Genomic DNA, 17,109 nt, shown 5'->3' with positions numbered 1-17,109 from the left:
TGGTGAGCACACCTTTTGGTACAACTGAAGCACTCCTCCTCAGGTGCTTGTTGACAGCGATGTCAACCAACTGGAAACTGGTTTGCTGACTTCAAGTAATCTAAGTGCACAGGGCCCATTGATAATCAAGCCTCCACACCCCACCACAACAACCACTCATAAAATGACACACTCCCATTTGAACAGCAGGAATTGCTTTAATACAAACATTTTAGCATGTTCATGACTTTTCAAAGATGATAGAGGACAAATGAAATACTGACTGAGGTACAGGCCTCCCATGTTGAAATAACAAGTGCGCAGTTACCACATAAGAGGAGATTAGTACACAAATAAAATAAATGAAACTCAAAATGAACAAATAAAAATGACAGATGCCTTAATTCAGACAGAAGACTGGGACACAAAACTCACAGACTGTTCAGCAAGCGAACGAAAAACAATGTATTCTCAAATGACATCACAAGTGCTCTCAACTATGCCCATACGTGCCAAAACAAAGGATTGTGTCTGGTTCACTTTTGCATCCCAGCTCAAGTTCGAACGGCTGACGTGGTAAAATCAACGATGACAAGAAAATAGGCATTCTTCTCAAAAACGTCAAGGCAAAGTTTGTCGTAGTGTAACTATTAAGTCTTCTCTGCTCGATTAAAAGCAAATGTTAATCATTGCAAAGGTAACCTCATTTCCAGAAAATATTTTTGGACGTACTTGACAGAAACTATGGCAATTCCATTAATTCGGAGGCCACTATCACTGAAGTGTTCTCTGAAAGAGGCTATGCATGGACAAACGTGATTATGCTGCAACATGGAAGACTATTGAAAATATGCATGACAACTTGCTGAGAGCTCTTTCCCAGCAAACTGGTTTGTGTGCTAGCCAGATTCAGACAACCCACAAAGCACTTTGAGATAAAAACTGAACTCATGTTCAGGCATATTCCCTGGAAATGAGGTGCAATATGCAGCATTACAGTAACTTCCAGTCTCGGTCCGGTCCAATCCCACCTCCTCAAACAGCAAATAAAAAAAGTTACCATTTCATTAATGTTTTCAGCTGACCTGAGGTGTATTCTGCCAGTAGTGAAAACTGTCAGAGAGCTGTTAGTCAGGTGAGGGGAGAAAATCATATACTTTAAGATTCCAACATGGATGCATTGTCACAGAAAGCTTGGATAAAAATGCAAATATTTAAGAATGTTGTCAGCTCAAAGAAGACCGGCTGAGATTAATAGTCAAAAGCCCTTCCCCCTTACCAATCAGTCATCATTCAGAAAACATCTGAACACCATGATTTTTTTTTTCAGTCTCCAACAAGTCACCACTACTGAGATGCAGATACAGCAATGCCAAACACAAGGCTGAATTCATGAGATGCCTACTTTTACTGGAAGCCAGACACAGCTTCAGAGGATTTTCTTACTTTCTTTTCTTTTTTTTTTTTTTTTTTAAAAAAGGGAGGTTATCCACACTTTCTTCCTTTCCTTACAAGTGTCATGTTACCATGACGAGTCCTGAGCTAAGAGGTCTAATGTGATTGGAGAATGTGGAGTGCCACGGGGAGGACACTGTTGTCAGAGACTAAAGGTGCTACATTTAAACAGCCACTGACAACAGCTTCCTCCGGTGCAGGCTTATTGGGGAAGCAGCGTAGACTTGGTAAGGGCGATCACTCGCATGTGTACTCACAACACATGTCCAACGCCCAAGAAGTTGCACTCAAACACACACACACACACACACACACACACACACACACACACACACACATTCAATACATAAACCATAGGCAAACACACAAAAAAGGAAGGCTCGAGGGTTCTTCCTGAAGTCATTATTTTGGAAATTAAAGAAGGAAAACAGGATTCAGTTTGCTTGAAATAACGCATCCTAAAGTTGGCGTGAACCTCTTGAACTCTTCTCCTCTCTTTTTCTCTCTCTCTCCCTCTCTTCAACGCACACATACACATGCACACACACACACACACACACACACACACACACACACACACACACACACACACACACACACACACACACACACACACACACACACACACACACACACACACACACACACACACACACACACACCCCTATCAGAAATGAGGCTCAATACAACCGGGTAACATACAAAGACTGGAGTGTCCACATCCAAGTGACAGTTTCTAGTGTTTTCTCTCTCTCTCTCTCGTTCTCTCAGCCCACTCCATCACCACTATCACCAGGGGAGCAACAGAGAGGTAGGAGGCAGAAGGTCAGTAATGCATCTGCATTGCACTCAATAGGATTTCTGATTAGAAATATACAGCATTCATAACTACTACACCTCTGTTTGAATCCTCATCCAGGAAGACAAACAAAGCTCACCTCTGGCTGATATCAATTGGAGTACTTGTCTAGCAAGACAGTCAAGACGGAACATTTGACATAATGCAGCTCATACTGAAAAGTTTTTTAAAGGCATGAAATTATTCCTTTCTGTCCTTCTTCACATTTCACATTTTTTTTCTGGATAGATAGAGTGGAGAATAAACTTTTTAAATGAAATGGATCCTTCCATCTTTTCTCTGGCTCTGATTTGTTCATAATCAGCGACTCATGCTGATTCGTGCGTCTGAACGTCAGGCGTTATGGTACAAAATAACAGCATTTTTTTTTCTTTGTTCATTATAATTATTTATCTTAAATAAATAGATTTATGAGACTTGTTAAAAAGAGAAGGAGGCTGAGTAAAGCTAAAATAAAATATGCGGCATCTTGGACAAGCAGGTTGTTAAAAAATCTCCCTTGCTTTTCCAGTGCAGGCTGAAATTCAATTTTGCTGTATTTTTCCTTCTCTCCTTCCTAAAAAAAAGAAAAAATAGACACTTCTCTGTTCTTTTTCTTCACCGTCATTTGTTAAAAAAAGCTTTTCGAACCAACAATTCCTTGAATATATCTACAGTTTTACAGTAGTTTTTTTTTTTTGAGCATGTCCATTTGAAAAAAAAAAAAAAGGTTCAGCACTTAAATTTACATGAAAAAAGGACTCTTTACAGTTATTTGCTTAAGAACAAATATAATAAAACAGTACAAAAGGAAATAGAAATTCAGCACTTGCTATTGAGACTCCTGTAAGTTTGTTTTTTCCTCAATGGCTTGTTTGACGATCTCAGCCAGCTTCAAGCGGTCCACCTTGTCGCAAAATGCCCTCCCTGCAAAAGAGATTTGGCATGTGGAAACTATGTCAGATATAATTGTACAAACCAAAGAAAAAAACCTAATTACAAACAACATGATACATGCAGTATATGGGAGAGCATGGTTTACTAGCATGAACTGCTCCTGGGCCATGCAAGGCCACAGGATACCATTTCAGTGTTCTTGAAGCATCAGGACTTGGTAAACACTGACTTGGATGGCACTAACTAACTTTAGTCAGTAACAAGGGGTCAATGTTATCGTAGTCTGTAACGAGGGGACAATCTTATTTTTTTGTTAGCAGGATGCTAGTTCACAGTGCTTTCCTTGTCATCTCTCTGACTAGGTTGTCCTTAATAATATGACGTGTGCTTAATTGCACTCATAAAGCAATGTTTGCTTATACATTGCCAAAAGTATTGGGTCCACCTGCGTTGACTCCCACATGCACTTGAGTGGCATCCCATTCTTAATCCGCAGGGTTTAATATGACGTCGGCCCACCCTTTGCAGCTATAGCAGTTTCAAATCGTCTGGGAAGACTTTCCACAAGATTTAGGAGTGTGTTTATGGGATTTTTTTCAGAAGCACATTTGAGGTCACACACTGATGTTGGATGGGGCGACTGACTCTCAGTCTCCGCTCTAACTCATCCCAAAAGTGTTCTGTTGGGTTTAGGTCAGGACCAAGTCATGTTCGAACAGGAGGGGACCATCCCCAAACTGTTCCCACAAAGTTGGGAGCATGGAATTGTCAGAGTTTGGTGTGGATGAACTTGACTGGCCTGCACAATGTCCTTACCTCAACCCAATAGAACACCTTTGGGGTGTATTAAAGTGGAGACTGAGAGTCAGTGAGAGTCGCTCAACGTCAGTGTGAACTGACAAACACACTCCTAAACCTTGTGGAAAGCTTTCCCAGAACAATTGAAGCCGTTATAGCTGCAAAGGGTGTACCGACATCATAATAAACACTACTGATTAAGAATGGGATGACACTTAAGTTCATTGGGAGTCAGGGCAGGTGACCCAACACTTTTGGCAATATAGTGCACCACTTACTTATAGCACTTACGCAACAGGCATTTTTATTAATAACACACCATCATGTGGAAGATTAATGACTGATGTTATTTGTCCCAAATTCCAACATACTATATGGTCACCCTTAACTGTTCATTAAGAATTTGAAGAAAGGGCAGTAAGCTCATTCTACAAGGGCAGTAAGGAGGCACATAGAGAATAATGCCTTGGGCCAAAAAACGTTCAAAGAACACTTTGGTTGACTGACAATAAGACAGCTTTGTGCTCCAGTTCAGTGTGACTAAGAAGCACATTCAGTAAATGTCCTTACAGCTCAAGCAAGCACACGCGATGGTTTCTGACCAAGTGTTTTGGATACATGTGACCTATCGTAATGTATGTGCACCCCTTCTTTCACAATTTTATATCCCAATCTGCTTGATACATATGACATACCTACCTACAGTGCTCTCATCCACACCCACTAATATCCACACACATTTTACTCCACAACTACATTCATCCACTCCCCCTTACAACCATCCACACCCCCTAACATCCACACTCCCCAACATCCACACACTCTCCTCCACAGCCACACCCCTCACCATCCCAGCTGAGGCCCTGGAGTCCGTCTCGGAGGTGCTTGCAGTCACGGTTGAAGCGCCAGGCCTCGTGCATCACCTCGTTCAGCTTTTCATCCTCATTCTCTCCTGTCAACAACACAGCAGCATTTCCATGGCCGTTCTGCATAGCTCTCTCTGTGTGTGTTTGTGTGTGTGTGCGTGTGTGTGTGTGTGTGTGTGTGTGTGTGTATGTGTGTGTGTGTGTGTGTTAGTGTGTGTGTTCTTTCTGTTTTAATCAAGTTGAAAGAGGGCTCTGTACATTTATGTTTGTGTAAGAGTGCACTGCAGAGAGACATCAATTTCATAAGGGACCTCTGACAGCAAATCTTTCAACTAGCAAATAACAGGAGAATCCAAACGATTTACACATCAAAAAACGGATGAGACAAAATATTATGACTAACCACCTAATCTAGGGGAACTCTACATGGTACAAAAACAGCTCCATGCTGCTGAAGCGCAGACCAAAAAAAGACCTCTGAAGGTGTCCTGTGGTCTCAGACACCAAGATATTCACAGCAGCTCCTTGGAGTCCTGTGAAGCTTCATGGTGGAGCCATCACAGATCAGACTAGTGCCACTGCATCCAGGTGATCAACTCGACCGAGATGAAGGGTGGACTCTACTTTACCAGTAGAAATGCAGGCCACGTGTAGATGCTGCGACAACTATTTGGCCTTTTATTTGGTAAAAGTGGCACAGCTTTTTAAACTTGTCCAATTCTCATTCATTTGTCATTTCACGTGGATGCACAGACTATGATGTTGCTGCTCCAGTCCACATATTGACAACAAGTATTGTAGTTACAAACTGATCAATAAAATATTCACTTCCCCTGTGAGTGGTTACAATATTTGGCTCATTGGTATACAGTGTGTGTGTGTGTGTGTGTGTGTGTGTATGTATGTGTGTGTGTGTGTGTGTGTGTGTGTGTGTGTGTGTGTGTGTCTCACCAGCCTGTGGCAGGATACACTGGGCGATGACGTCTCGGAGCTTCTCTAGAGCAACATTGGAGTCGTCTCCACCATTCTCTGGGTCGTGGATGAAGAACCCATCACTGGGCTTGGTGCTATACGGGGAACAGAGCAATAACCCATTAGAACCAATCACTGGGCTTGGTGCTATACGGGGAACAGAGCCATAACCCATTAGAACCCATCACTGGGCTTGGTGCTATACGGGGAACAGAGCCATAACCCATTAGAACCCATCACTGGGCTTGGTGCTATACGGGGAACAGAGCAATAACCCATTAGAACCAATCACTGGGCTTGGTGCTATACGGGGAACAGAGCCATAACCCATTAGAACCCATCACTGGGCTTGGTGCTCTACGGGGAACAGAGCCATAACCCATAATTTAGAACCCATCACTGGGCTTGGTGCTATACGGGGAACAGAGCCATAACCCATTAGAACCCATCACTGGGCTTGGTGCTATACGGGGAACAGAGCCATAACCCATTAGAACCCATCACTGGGCTTGGTGCTATACGGGGAACAGAGCCATAACCCATTAGCACTGAGGACTGGGCGACTGAACACAGCATTATGACTACAAGAAATGGTAAAACTTGATCAGCATAAGCAAGCACGTTACTGATCATAACCAAAATCTGCTGTTGAATAGACCTACAGTATGGAATCTGTGGTACTGCTCTTTCAATGTAACACATGGCCACTGCATGATTGCTATGTGGTATCAGTCTAAGATGTCAACTTCACTGAATGATAAATGGATCCTGTATGGAAACGTACAAAAAATCAGAGTGCTAATATGCTGCTAATTTTGGCATGAGGTTTGAGTGCCTAAAGCCCCACTGTGTACCATAAAGACAGACTGTGCAGGCTCAATCCATTGTCAAACACTGCAGCGCTCCTGCACTGCAGCACAGCAGCAAAATGATTGTCCGTACACACAAAAGCTTTTCCACATGCGGAGAGATAAAGCACAGTGAGAGGAATACAGAGGGGGCGAGAACAAGAGGAGGGGTGCGGGGCCAGAGAGGAACCGGGATTGTTTAAGGAACGTGGACATGGAGAGGAGAACGGGGAACGTAAGAACGAGTATATAATGAGAACAAGCAAATACAGAATGAAGGAAAATGAACTTGACACAGAACATTGATTAGTACGCCTCTGTCTGCTGTGACCTTGTGGACAAAATGTGACCTAGACCTCTGACCCTATGACCTTGACCACCTAATCACGTCACGTAGCAACGAGTAAATATGTAAACGCTGGAAAAGTCACACAGTGCATGTCAGCAATATATTTGGCATGACCCCATGTCACCTTTGACCTTGTGACCTTGCGTGATTAATCAGTTCATCAAGCTCTCACAGTGAATAAGAACGCAGGGCTCGCCTCAACGCCGTGCCACGATGGACAGAATCCTGCATCCGCTCGTGGATAGACGACAGTAAAACGGAACGTCACAGCAGGTGGAGGTATAGACTGAAGCAAAGACTAGCAGGACTGACCCAAGCAGCTTCCTTTTCCTCAGGATGGGGTTGTTGACGGAGTTGAGGGGTTTAAGGCTGACGTTGAGGTCCTGTATCCTCATGTTGGCGAGCTGCTCAGCGTGAGCCTGCTGAATCCCGGCTACCACTGCCTACACACACACACACAGACACACACAGACACACACACACACACACACACACACACACACACACACACACACACACACACACACACACACACACACACACACACACACACACACACACACACACACACTATGAGTTATACTATCATAGATAAGTACTATCACTTCATTATAGCATACAAATGATTTCTTGCCATCCAAACTACAATCAGATGCAGAGAAAGCACACTCGCAAACTTCACAATTTTGAAGTGGCCTAACACACACACACACACACACACACACACACACACACACACACATACACACACACACTTCCCTCTAAAATGCTGAGGGCCAGTTAACGACCTCCTGCTGCTCCATAAAGACAACAGAGCCAGGCGTGTGAGCCTGTGGGAGCGCCCTGCGCCGCTCACCTTATCCATCATCATCTGGGCCGAGGGCAGCACATTGTCCAGCGCCTCCGTGCAGTTGAGCCACGGGTGGGCCAGCACCCCCTCGATGGTCAGCCTCTCCTCCGGCTTCACCTTCAGTAGCCTGCCACAAGAGGGGGACCAGTGTCAACAGATCCCTAATTCAACTCTACATGATTCAAATGGGGCCACAAATAGCATCTGCACTGTGGTTGACCCTACAGAGTTAAACACATACACACACACACACACACACACACACCACATGAAGCAATCCACAGGACTGGCAAATCTACTGATAATATACTAGGGCAATTCCATGGAAAATTATGTTTTTTTTCACGTCCATAACTCCAATATAATGTGATGGTATGGTGTGATGTAAATAATTACATGAAATTTGAGCTTTTGCTACTTTGGGCTGAAGAATGTACATGAGAAAAATGTGAAAATAAAATAATGTTATCATTCACATCATACAAATACCAAGGTGTTTCATTGGCGTTATGGGTGTGACAAAAAATACAATTTCTGTGAAATTGCCCAATAATAACATCTATAAATGTGTAACTGGGGATGATGAAGACATTCATAAGACCAATCAGTAGGGAGAAATGCTCGTAATAAACTGGCAACATAAAAACCCAGGATGCCATTTTGTTATTATCCTCGTAAAATTAGACCTACTTGCGCACAATGTCCTTGGCCATCTCGGAGATTTGGCTCCACTCATCCTCGGGGAAGTCGAAGCTGCCGGTCATGATCTTCTTGCGCATGTCCTTGGGGATGGTGCGGCTGTGGTGCTTCGAGTAGAATGGCGGGTAGCCGCACAGCATCACGTAGATGATAACCCCCAAAGACCAAAGGTCACAGCTCTGACCAGGCGGAGGCAGAGAGGGACAGACACCGAGAGGAAGGGAGAGTAAGGGAAGGTCACTCTTGGAAATGGCCATTACACTGAGTACAAGTACCCCAATTTGCTGTGAGGCTTATCCACCTCAGTGATATTCTGAACAGACTTTCATATATTGTGCTTTCCAGTAGAATTGATTTAATTATCATTAACTGTCCTTGAAATCACAAAACTAAGCTTCAGTTTTGGAACTTTCATTTGGCTGATGCTTTTTAAGCCAAAGCGACATACAACATGGTAAAACATGGTTTAAAATGTCAAACAATTCTCCCAACAATTCTGAAACAATTTAGAAACTATCTGAAAGGTACAGTACAATCAGAGCAACGTAGTGCATCCGTGAGTGCTGTTTTCATACGGTCAAGTGTCAAGTCTAGTCAGGTGGTGAGTGCTAGAATCTTCAAAAAACTCCTGAAGACCCAGCTCTTCAGAAAATATATGATGTAGGTGTAGAGGGTGGGTGAGGTACTCTTGCTCACCTTGTTATAGGTGTAGGGGGTGGGTGAGGTAGGTATTATTCCAGACTTTTCTTTCTGGTGTCGCCTCTGTGCCTCCAGAACCTAAAAAAATAAATTATAAACAATTATAATTGCTATATAGTATATTGCATAGAGTATAGTCTACTGAATACTACAAAACAAATTATGCATTTTGGAGAAGGGACAAATGCTCTACAGCTTAAATAGTTGTGTCTCACCTGAGGTGCTACATAATAAGGAGTGAACTGTGGAGTCATCAAGTCGCCTTGGTCTATTTTGGCGAAGCCAAAATCACACAATTTCACCGGAGCATCCTGAAAGGGTCAGAGACAGAATTGATTATAAACGAGCAGCACCAAGTACCACAAATAGAAATTCAATCTCTCGTTCCTTTAGGGTGTAGTCGAGTGGTGACTGACAAATGGTATTGATAGCAAACGCTGCAGACCAAGGCAAACTACACAGAATTTGCCACACACCAGTGAGTTGTCCTTGAAGAGCAAGTTCTCTGGCTTCAGGTCTCGATGAGCAATGTTGAGCGAGTGACAGTGTTCCAACGCTTGTGAAATCTAAAACAAGAAAAGGGGAAAAAAATAAATAAATCAAATTTCTCAAATACTCTAAAAGTCCTAAAGTCATATTTAAAAAGTCACACATTCGAAGACCTGAATCCAAACTACAATGGCACTGTACAATGTCCCATATGAACACGAGATGGCAGGATGATACACAAGTTCAAAACAACAGATGTGCTATTGCTTCAATCAGAGTGGCATTACCTGTTTTGTGACTTGACTAGCCATCTTCTCCGTGAAGTGCCTGTGTTGACTAATTCTGTGGAACAGCTCACCTCCTTCCATCATCTCCATGACGATCAACAGCCTTGCTCTGACAAGAGAGGAAACAAACACATAGAGATATCAAAGATTAGAATTATAATGTCGTTATAATTATAGTTATATGTATTAAAGTTATAGTTATAATATTATAGTTGTTGGGGTGGGGGTGGAGGTAAAGGTGCCAGATGAAAATGAGATCACAGTACTAATTATTTAAAGGTCTACCCTGCGATTCTGGCAAAAAGTTGTTGATATCTGAGCTCAGTGGCCAATCAAATTACACCACTCCCTTCCAACAAGCAACATGGTGATCTGCTGGAAGTGACTGAGCCACTGTTTGTTTCCCACTGACTGAGTCAGAACTCCATAGTTGTTCATACAGGTGTATACAAAGAATGAACAATTAGAGGACTATGAGGAACAGCTTGCTTCACTTGAAAAAAAGTTTATTAGATTACAATTAAAAAATCTTCCTTCAATTGTGTGTGTATGTGTAAGAGTGTGTGTGCTACCTTGGACTGGACTCATGTGGAAACTGCACACTGTTGGCATACACTTCCATTATCTGGACGATGTTGTGGTGCGCTGCACACATCATATGAAGCCTCACCTGCATGAGAAATGATTTAGTCAACAGCCACAAGACAGCCATTTTAACAAAGCATTTGGAAAAGGGAGAGAAATACTGAATTACTAAAAGTTGTGAAGGGGTGAGGTCTCTCTGCTGCTGACCCTAGTGTTCTCTGAATGACAATAAGTGACTAAACACGTGGCTAAAGTGTTACTCCAACTGACGGTGCTTGTAAAGGTCAAACAAGCTCACAGAACCAAAACACAGAGGCAGACAAACTGAAAACACAGACAGCGTGCTGTCCAAAAACAGACATGGAAAATAAACGCTGACAACAGGAGAGACACCGCTAGGGGCCAAAAGGCAAACAGAGTTAACTTAGATGCATGTGAGAACATTCAGGTGTACCTCATTGCGAGCTTTGGGCCGGTCAATCAGGATTTTGAGGGCGAATCGTTCTTGTGTTGACTTCTTGACACATACCCTGGATTGAGAAAGCAAACTCAAGTTTATTCTTGCCACGTACTTACACATTAAAGCCATGTGTCATTTCACAAATGAGAATATTGAGAGAAACCAGGAGAAATAGATTACAACAAAGTACATTTAAGTATTGTATTATATTTTTGATGATTTCCTTTAGAGTTGCTCCTAAAACAGTAAAAAAGGAATGGTTGACTGGGATATTTTATGAAGCATTTCTGGACGTGTGGAGTATACTCTGCTTTCTGATAAGATGGTGATCCAGGGATCCTTATCAAATCAAGGTGACTGCCTATTAACATCAACTATAAACAACAAGGCCTTGGTGAAGGCAGATGAGGATGTGGTGAAACAGGAGAGTCTTTGGGGGTTTAATTAAGCTTCTCAGGACAGCATGCAATAAACCTGAGCTTCACACAAAGCCAGCCTATTCAATCCCTTTAAATGGGTCACAACATGATGGGTAATATTTCCCCTCACCTGACATGATACTGAATACACTCTCACAGTGAATGCGAAGGAGCCCTATCGTGAAGTACCAAAAAAACCAACAAGCTGCTACTCATTTCTCACCATCCAAATGAGTCACACAGGAGTAGTGTTAGGCTATTTTTTTCAGCGACTCCACCTACTCCCTGCTTTGGTGAGATGGAATAAAACAGCACTGATAAATGCGTCTCTGAATCCAGCACATTTTAGTCAAATATAGGCCGTGTCCATTACAGTAACATATCTGCTACTTGAGTGAAGGACTCACGACTCTGCAGAAGGCCTTTCTCATAAAATAAACTGAACAGGTAGGTGGGCAGCCCTTCCAGCACCTCTAAAAGTAGACATGTATGGGTCTAGGTGGCTAAAGATAATTTCACTCACATTTGTAAATTGGGATTTTCAGGGGAGGAATTACTTTCTCTCCTCCCCTGCCATTTGCAGCGTCAGGCAAGTTCCCAAGAGTAACCATTACCCAAAACCAAAACCTTTTGTGGTTACGCAATAAAGGCTCACCAAAGAGAATGACTAGCTTCAAGCAAAGTTCAAGACCGAATCTGAAGAAAGGGGGAGGGAAGTGGACAAAGTTTAGGGGGGAGTGGAGGGGGAAAAAAAGAGAAAGAGACAGAAAAACCAACAGAAAGACAAAGTGCACTGTGAAGCCCCCCCCCCCTCCCCTCCACTCCCCATGCTTCCACTCCATGCACCCCATCGCAGATAGGCCCCAATCAGAGAATCACCTTGTACCGCAACATGAGTACACACTAAACAGTCCTCGACTTAATCTCTTGCTTGCACTGCTGCTGTCCCAGCAGAGGTATGCCTCTCAAAGGCTTTTCCGGCCGCATGTGGCTTATTTATGTAATAGCCAAGGGAGAGATGCGGGTTAGAATGGGTCAGAGGTGGAATACACTCCACGCCACACGTATGCACGCTGGGAGAATTAATGAATATCTGTACTTTGGAATACACTGCAATAGACTGTGAGTGTGTGTGTGTGTGTGCACCCAACATAAAAATGTGTGTGCTTAAACAAACTGGGTAGAAACTCCTTACCAGCAATCAGTTTCTACAAATATACTGTAAGGCTACCTGACTCAACATCAAGGTGTCCACACTGTCAATTATATAAGTGCAATATGATGAGTTTTGGTCCAGTGTTTCATGAACTGGAATGAAAGATCATGTACTTTCTCCATGCTTACATAATCTTATTTCTTTCAAATGACATGCAAGTCATATGTAGCCATACTCACATATAATCCAGAGTACTGCCTTACGCTTTGACTGATATCCTTTTATGAACAATAACTCTTAATAATATGTTCAGTGTACTTCAACCTTGTTTATCAAGAATATAGATGACTACATGAGAGGTTGCTACATATGTGAATGGCTTGCTCAATGCTATCCTTTCACCTTGATAACAAAAAACCACAAACCAAAACGTGCTGCACTGTTCATCAAAAATGTCAGCACAGCTAGGAGAAGGGTGGCTTTCTTAGGTACTAAATGATCTCCTTCAATCAGCAGGCATGCCAGAAGAACTGTACTGTACGTTCTATGACTGCCAAGACGAGGGAACTATGAGGACTATAGCCTTGTCTTGTCCGGGTGCCCAGTCACACCAGAGTCACAACTCTTGGTCTTGGACTTAGGTCACAGAGAAATTTGGCAAGCACGTTTTGCACTGCTGGAGCAACAACAGAGGGTGACTCAGAGACAGTCTAGTGGCCGTCTGAGGGACAGAGGACGTCTTCCATGACTGAGCCGTGTTTTTGTCCCGCGTTCTCCTCCGTCGGCCCCCGAGGCGCCAGGCGGACGTCAGCGCGTGTCATCACTCACCTCACGGGTCCGCTGATGCCGGCTCCGAGCTTCTGTGTCCAGTTGATGTTGTACTCCTCCAAGATGGAGGTCTCCTGAGGACAAAAGCACCCATGCCACTTTTAGAGATTTAGCATTACACTCAGGAAAAAAAAAAAAGTGATTAACTAAAGAGGGCTTGAAAGAGATGCCAACTGTTTTACAGGTTGAGCACAAGCACCCGGCAGAGTGGTTAATGTGCAGCTCACTGATACTGGCTCACGGAGGAGAAGAGTGCACAGTCTCTCTTAAGTTAAAGCATGTACAGACATTGTAACTGTAGCTCAATATGGAAACAAATCAATGTGACGATTATGAATAGGCTAATTTATTGGCAACACAATAAAACTGGTGTGCTTAATCTAAGGTAACATAATAAAACCTGTCAGGTGTGCAGATCACACATTAACCACCTGCAGGCTGATAAGTTCACTCCAATATCCTTTGATCAAGACATTTTACTGTTAGCATTGCATCGTAGCCGCACCACATCGGTTCCTGGAGAACCATAAACAACAACGTCATGTTCTTCGAATTTGTGAAATTCAAAGTATTGGGCCATTTAAAGTCTGCCTTGACCTGATTCCTCCTCCCACTGTTGACAGGGGACAGGAACTGTGCATTTTAAGGTAAAGGTTGACCTAAGACCGCAATCAATCAACCCTATTCTGTACTACAGGGGTTTCAGGGTCTCCAGCTATGACTAATATGTGCACACTCTTAGCTAAACTTACTAGTGCTATGACGTCTACTGAACAAAATCCACTGCCATGCATTCTGTGGGCCAATGGGTCAAGTCCAAGATATTGCAAGATCATGGGAGATAAAGCCAGCATCTTATTCAATGAACCGGAATCACATATGCGAGACTGCTTGGTAACGGTGGTTACCAACACATGAGAGAAACCCAAGCCAAGCACCAGCTCAATTGGTTTTCCAAATGCCCTAGTTCCAAACCCATTAAGATATTGTTTATGATTCTTGCCATGGATCGTTCTATGAACTTCTACCTCACATTCAACAGACACCTGACCCCACTCCAACACTCACTCTGTCATCAAATGACTCTCACTCACCCTCCTCACTTTCCCCCCACACTTCAATGGTCCTCCCTTCCCCTTAAGGCCCCCCCAACTTTAGTGCTCTCTCTGAGATCACATATAGGGCAGCTCTGGTCTCTGTGACACGCCGGAGGAGGGGGTCGGGAAGAGTCCATAACTAGGCTTGTGGCAGACAGAGGCAGAGGGGAGAGGGCTGTTCTGGGGGACTGGCTGGAGTGTACAGGGGCCCTTTTCACTCACCAGCCTGTGGCTGTGAGCATGCAAGAAGGCAGTCAGAGTCCTCAGCAGCTATGACTCAGAAGTGTACGGTTAGGGGATCTAAATCAAGTGTCATACACTGTGACACTACCACTCCTATACAAGCAAATATGGCAATCTCTAGGTTTAGCACCTAATTTCGGAACCTGTAGGCCTATCTTCCCACATGCCCAAAAGGTATAAGCTGCTGTTTGTCCCTTGTCAGTTACGGTCAGTATGAGGAGTAGCCTATGAGTCAGTTCTGTAGGCTCAAAATACTGGACTGTCCTCTAAGCTTTGCAATAGAAATGTTATACTGGCAATTTATAAAGTGTGCAGTGATGCAAATACATTTTACTGGGGAAATAAAGGCAGGGAGAATCGAGACAACTACTGAGCTTGAAACTTTATACAGTGACTACATAATTGTTTGCCTTTACACAGACGTACTGTATGCCCCAAAATACGTTTAGGAAAACTGCACAGGCTGCACATGCGTTCAAGGAGCTTTACAGATAAGGTCTGCATGATTTAGCAAAACTGTTATAATATATGATTAGTGTAACGTTTGATTACAAACTACCGACACTATGTATATTCCGTCAGAAAGTCTCAAAGGGTGCAGACACTTTCCAACTCCTTCAAATATCGACGTGTGCATAGATGTTGCTTAATAGTGGAAGAGAAGTTTACTAACCTTTATAAATTTGTCAACGTTGTTGTCGTCCGACATAGCGCCGTTGGTTCAAATCCGGTCGTTTATAAATGCAAACCTTCAGGACATGCAATTACACCTGCTATTCCATCCAACTTTGTTACTTTCAGTAGTAACTTTTGACAAGACCACCAGCTACTGCATGAAATATGCAGATGACATGACTGACAACTTAGTTTGGGTCAAATGGCCGCTTCGGTACACGTCGTCTTGCATTTGTCCTCGTCGGACAGAGTTCGCCCGGACTTTTCGATTCCACGACCTGCTGGGACTCCGTCAACTTCCAGTCCTCTGGACTGAACTAACACAAACATGCAAGACAACGGGACACTAGAGTAGATGTCACACATTCGCGTGGACAGTCTAACGCTGGCTTGATGAGATCACCACTTTTGATGGTGGAAACAAAGAGATGTATAAATAGCTAGCCAGTGAGTTCGTAGCAAGCGGAGGGTTTCCTACGGGATGTCTCAAATTAACACCAGTGTCGGCCCTCTCAATGGTGCAGTTGAACTGGTTTGTAAACTTGCTGCAGTGCCGATCATTCAATGTCTTCCAAACTGCTGAGGGGAAAAAATCACTAAAGGAGGAGCAAACGGGCAGCGGAAAAGCCCCGGCAGATTAGCCAACATAAATCGTCGAGATCATAGCTTACGCCATAATAACCTATGGGATATGTATTAATTACCCTTACATTACACGACACTCACAACAGTAACCACTAAACACAAAAACTACAGCAGCAACCCGATAGAAGAAATACTTATATTGACCATACTATGGACTCGACAACTACTCCGTTACAGAGATAGCTCCATGGCTAGCCACTTGTACACCAAGAAAACACTGACGAGCTCTCTGGTGTAGCATGCGCCATCGTAATATATGCCTGACATAAATTCTGTAATTATTTTGTTGTAGACAAACGTTTTGTCTCTATTTCTTTAAAAGAATAAACTATGGTTATCAAATAACGATAGCAGAATATGTTGTCATTCGTATATGTGCTTAAGACAATGTTTTCCACTTGTAAAACGTTCAGGCATTCTACAGACTACTAATTACACGGGGCTTCCCACGCATGTTTTTTCACCAATATTTGTAGACAGATCATTCAGAAATCAACACGGGGATACTATGGGATACATACAACAACTTAACTCCATTGCAGTGTTTATGAGGTTACCATTTAAAACATGTGACTGATTTACTGCGTATGTCATTTCTACAATTTACTTCTCAACGGGTTTGATGAGGGCATTCCTAGTGGTCTGGCGAATGCAGTCTCCTTCTCCAAGGTTTAGGCTAGCCAACTTCACATTCACGTTTGCTAACTTTGACTTAACTATAGGCCTACACGGGATCTCCTCTAGTATTACAGGTATGCCTACCTTAGATACCAGTCATTTTCTCAGTGTTTAGATTGAATGTTTTATTGTAGACCTAAAGTAAAACATTTTGTCCATGGATGGCATGAAATCGTTAGCCTACTACGTTGCCGTCATTTTGGTCAAACCTGCCCTCTAGGGGAGGGTGAAGCACATCAGAAAAAAAGAGATTGCTGTCACGTCTCCATGAAAGGTCTTCTAAATAACCTTCAGTGT

General features: G+C 43.1%; 1 protein-coding gene across 1 annotated transcript; it reads right to left on the bottom strand.

The window, feature by feature from the left end:
* Positions 1 to 183: 183 nt before the first annotated feature.
* On the bottom strand, positions 184 to 16,330 carry mapkapk5 (MAPK activated protein kinase 5). The gene is made up of 14 exons (XM_062516327.1): positions 15,488 to 16,330; positions 13,475 to 13,548; positions 11,066 to 11,141; positions 10,599 to 10,696; positions 10,027 to 10,135; positions 9,727 to 9,816; positions 9,466 to 9,561; positions 9,248 to 9,328; positions 8,543 to 8,730; positions 7,859 to 7,979; positions 7,315 to 7,445; positions 5,785 to 5,900; positions 4,815 to 4,919; positions 184 to 3,199 (listed from the first exon to the last, which is right to left on the bottom strand). Exons 1-14 carry the CDS (start codon positions 15,521 to 15,523, stop codon positions 3,105 to 3,107), a joined length of 1,416 nt encoding a protein of 471 aa, XP_062372311.1. The 5' UTR covers positions 15,524 to 16,330; the 3' UTR covers positions 184 to 3,104.
* Positions 16,331 to 17,109: the final 779 nt, after the last annotated feature.

This window comes from Sardina pilchardus, chromosome 16 (genome assembly GCF_963854185.1).
Source record: "Sardina pilchardus chromosome 16, fSarPil1.1, whole genome shotgun sequence".
Classification (NCBI taxonomy): Eukaryota; Metazoa; Chordata; class Actinopteri; order Clupeiformes; family Clupeidae; genus Sardina; species Sardina pilchardus.
This window is presented reverse-complemented; position numbering and strand designations above follow the sequence as displayed.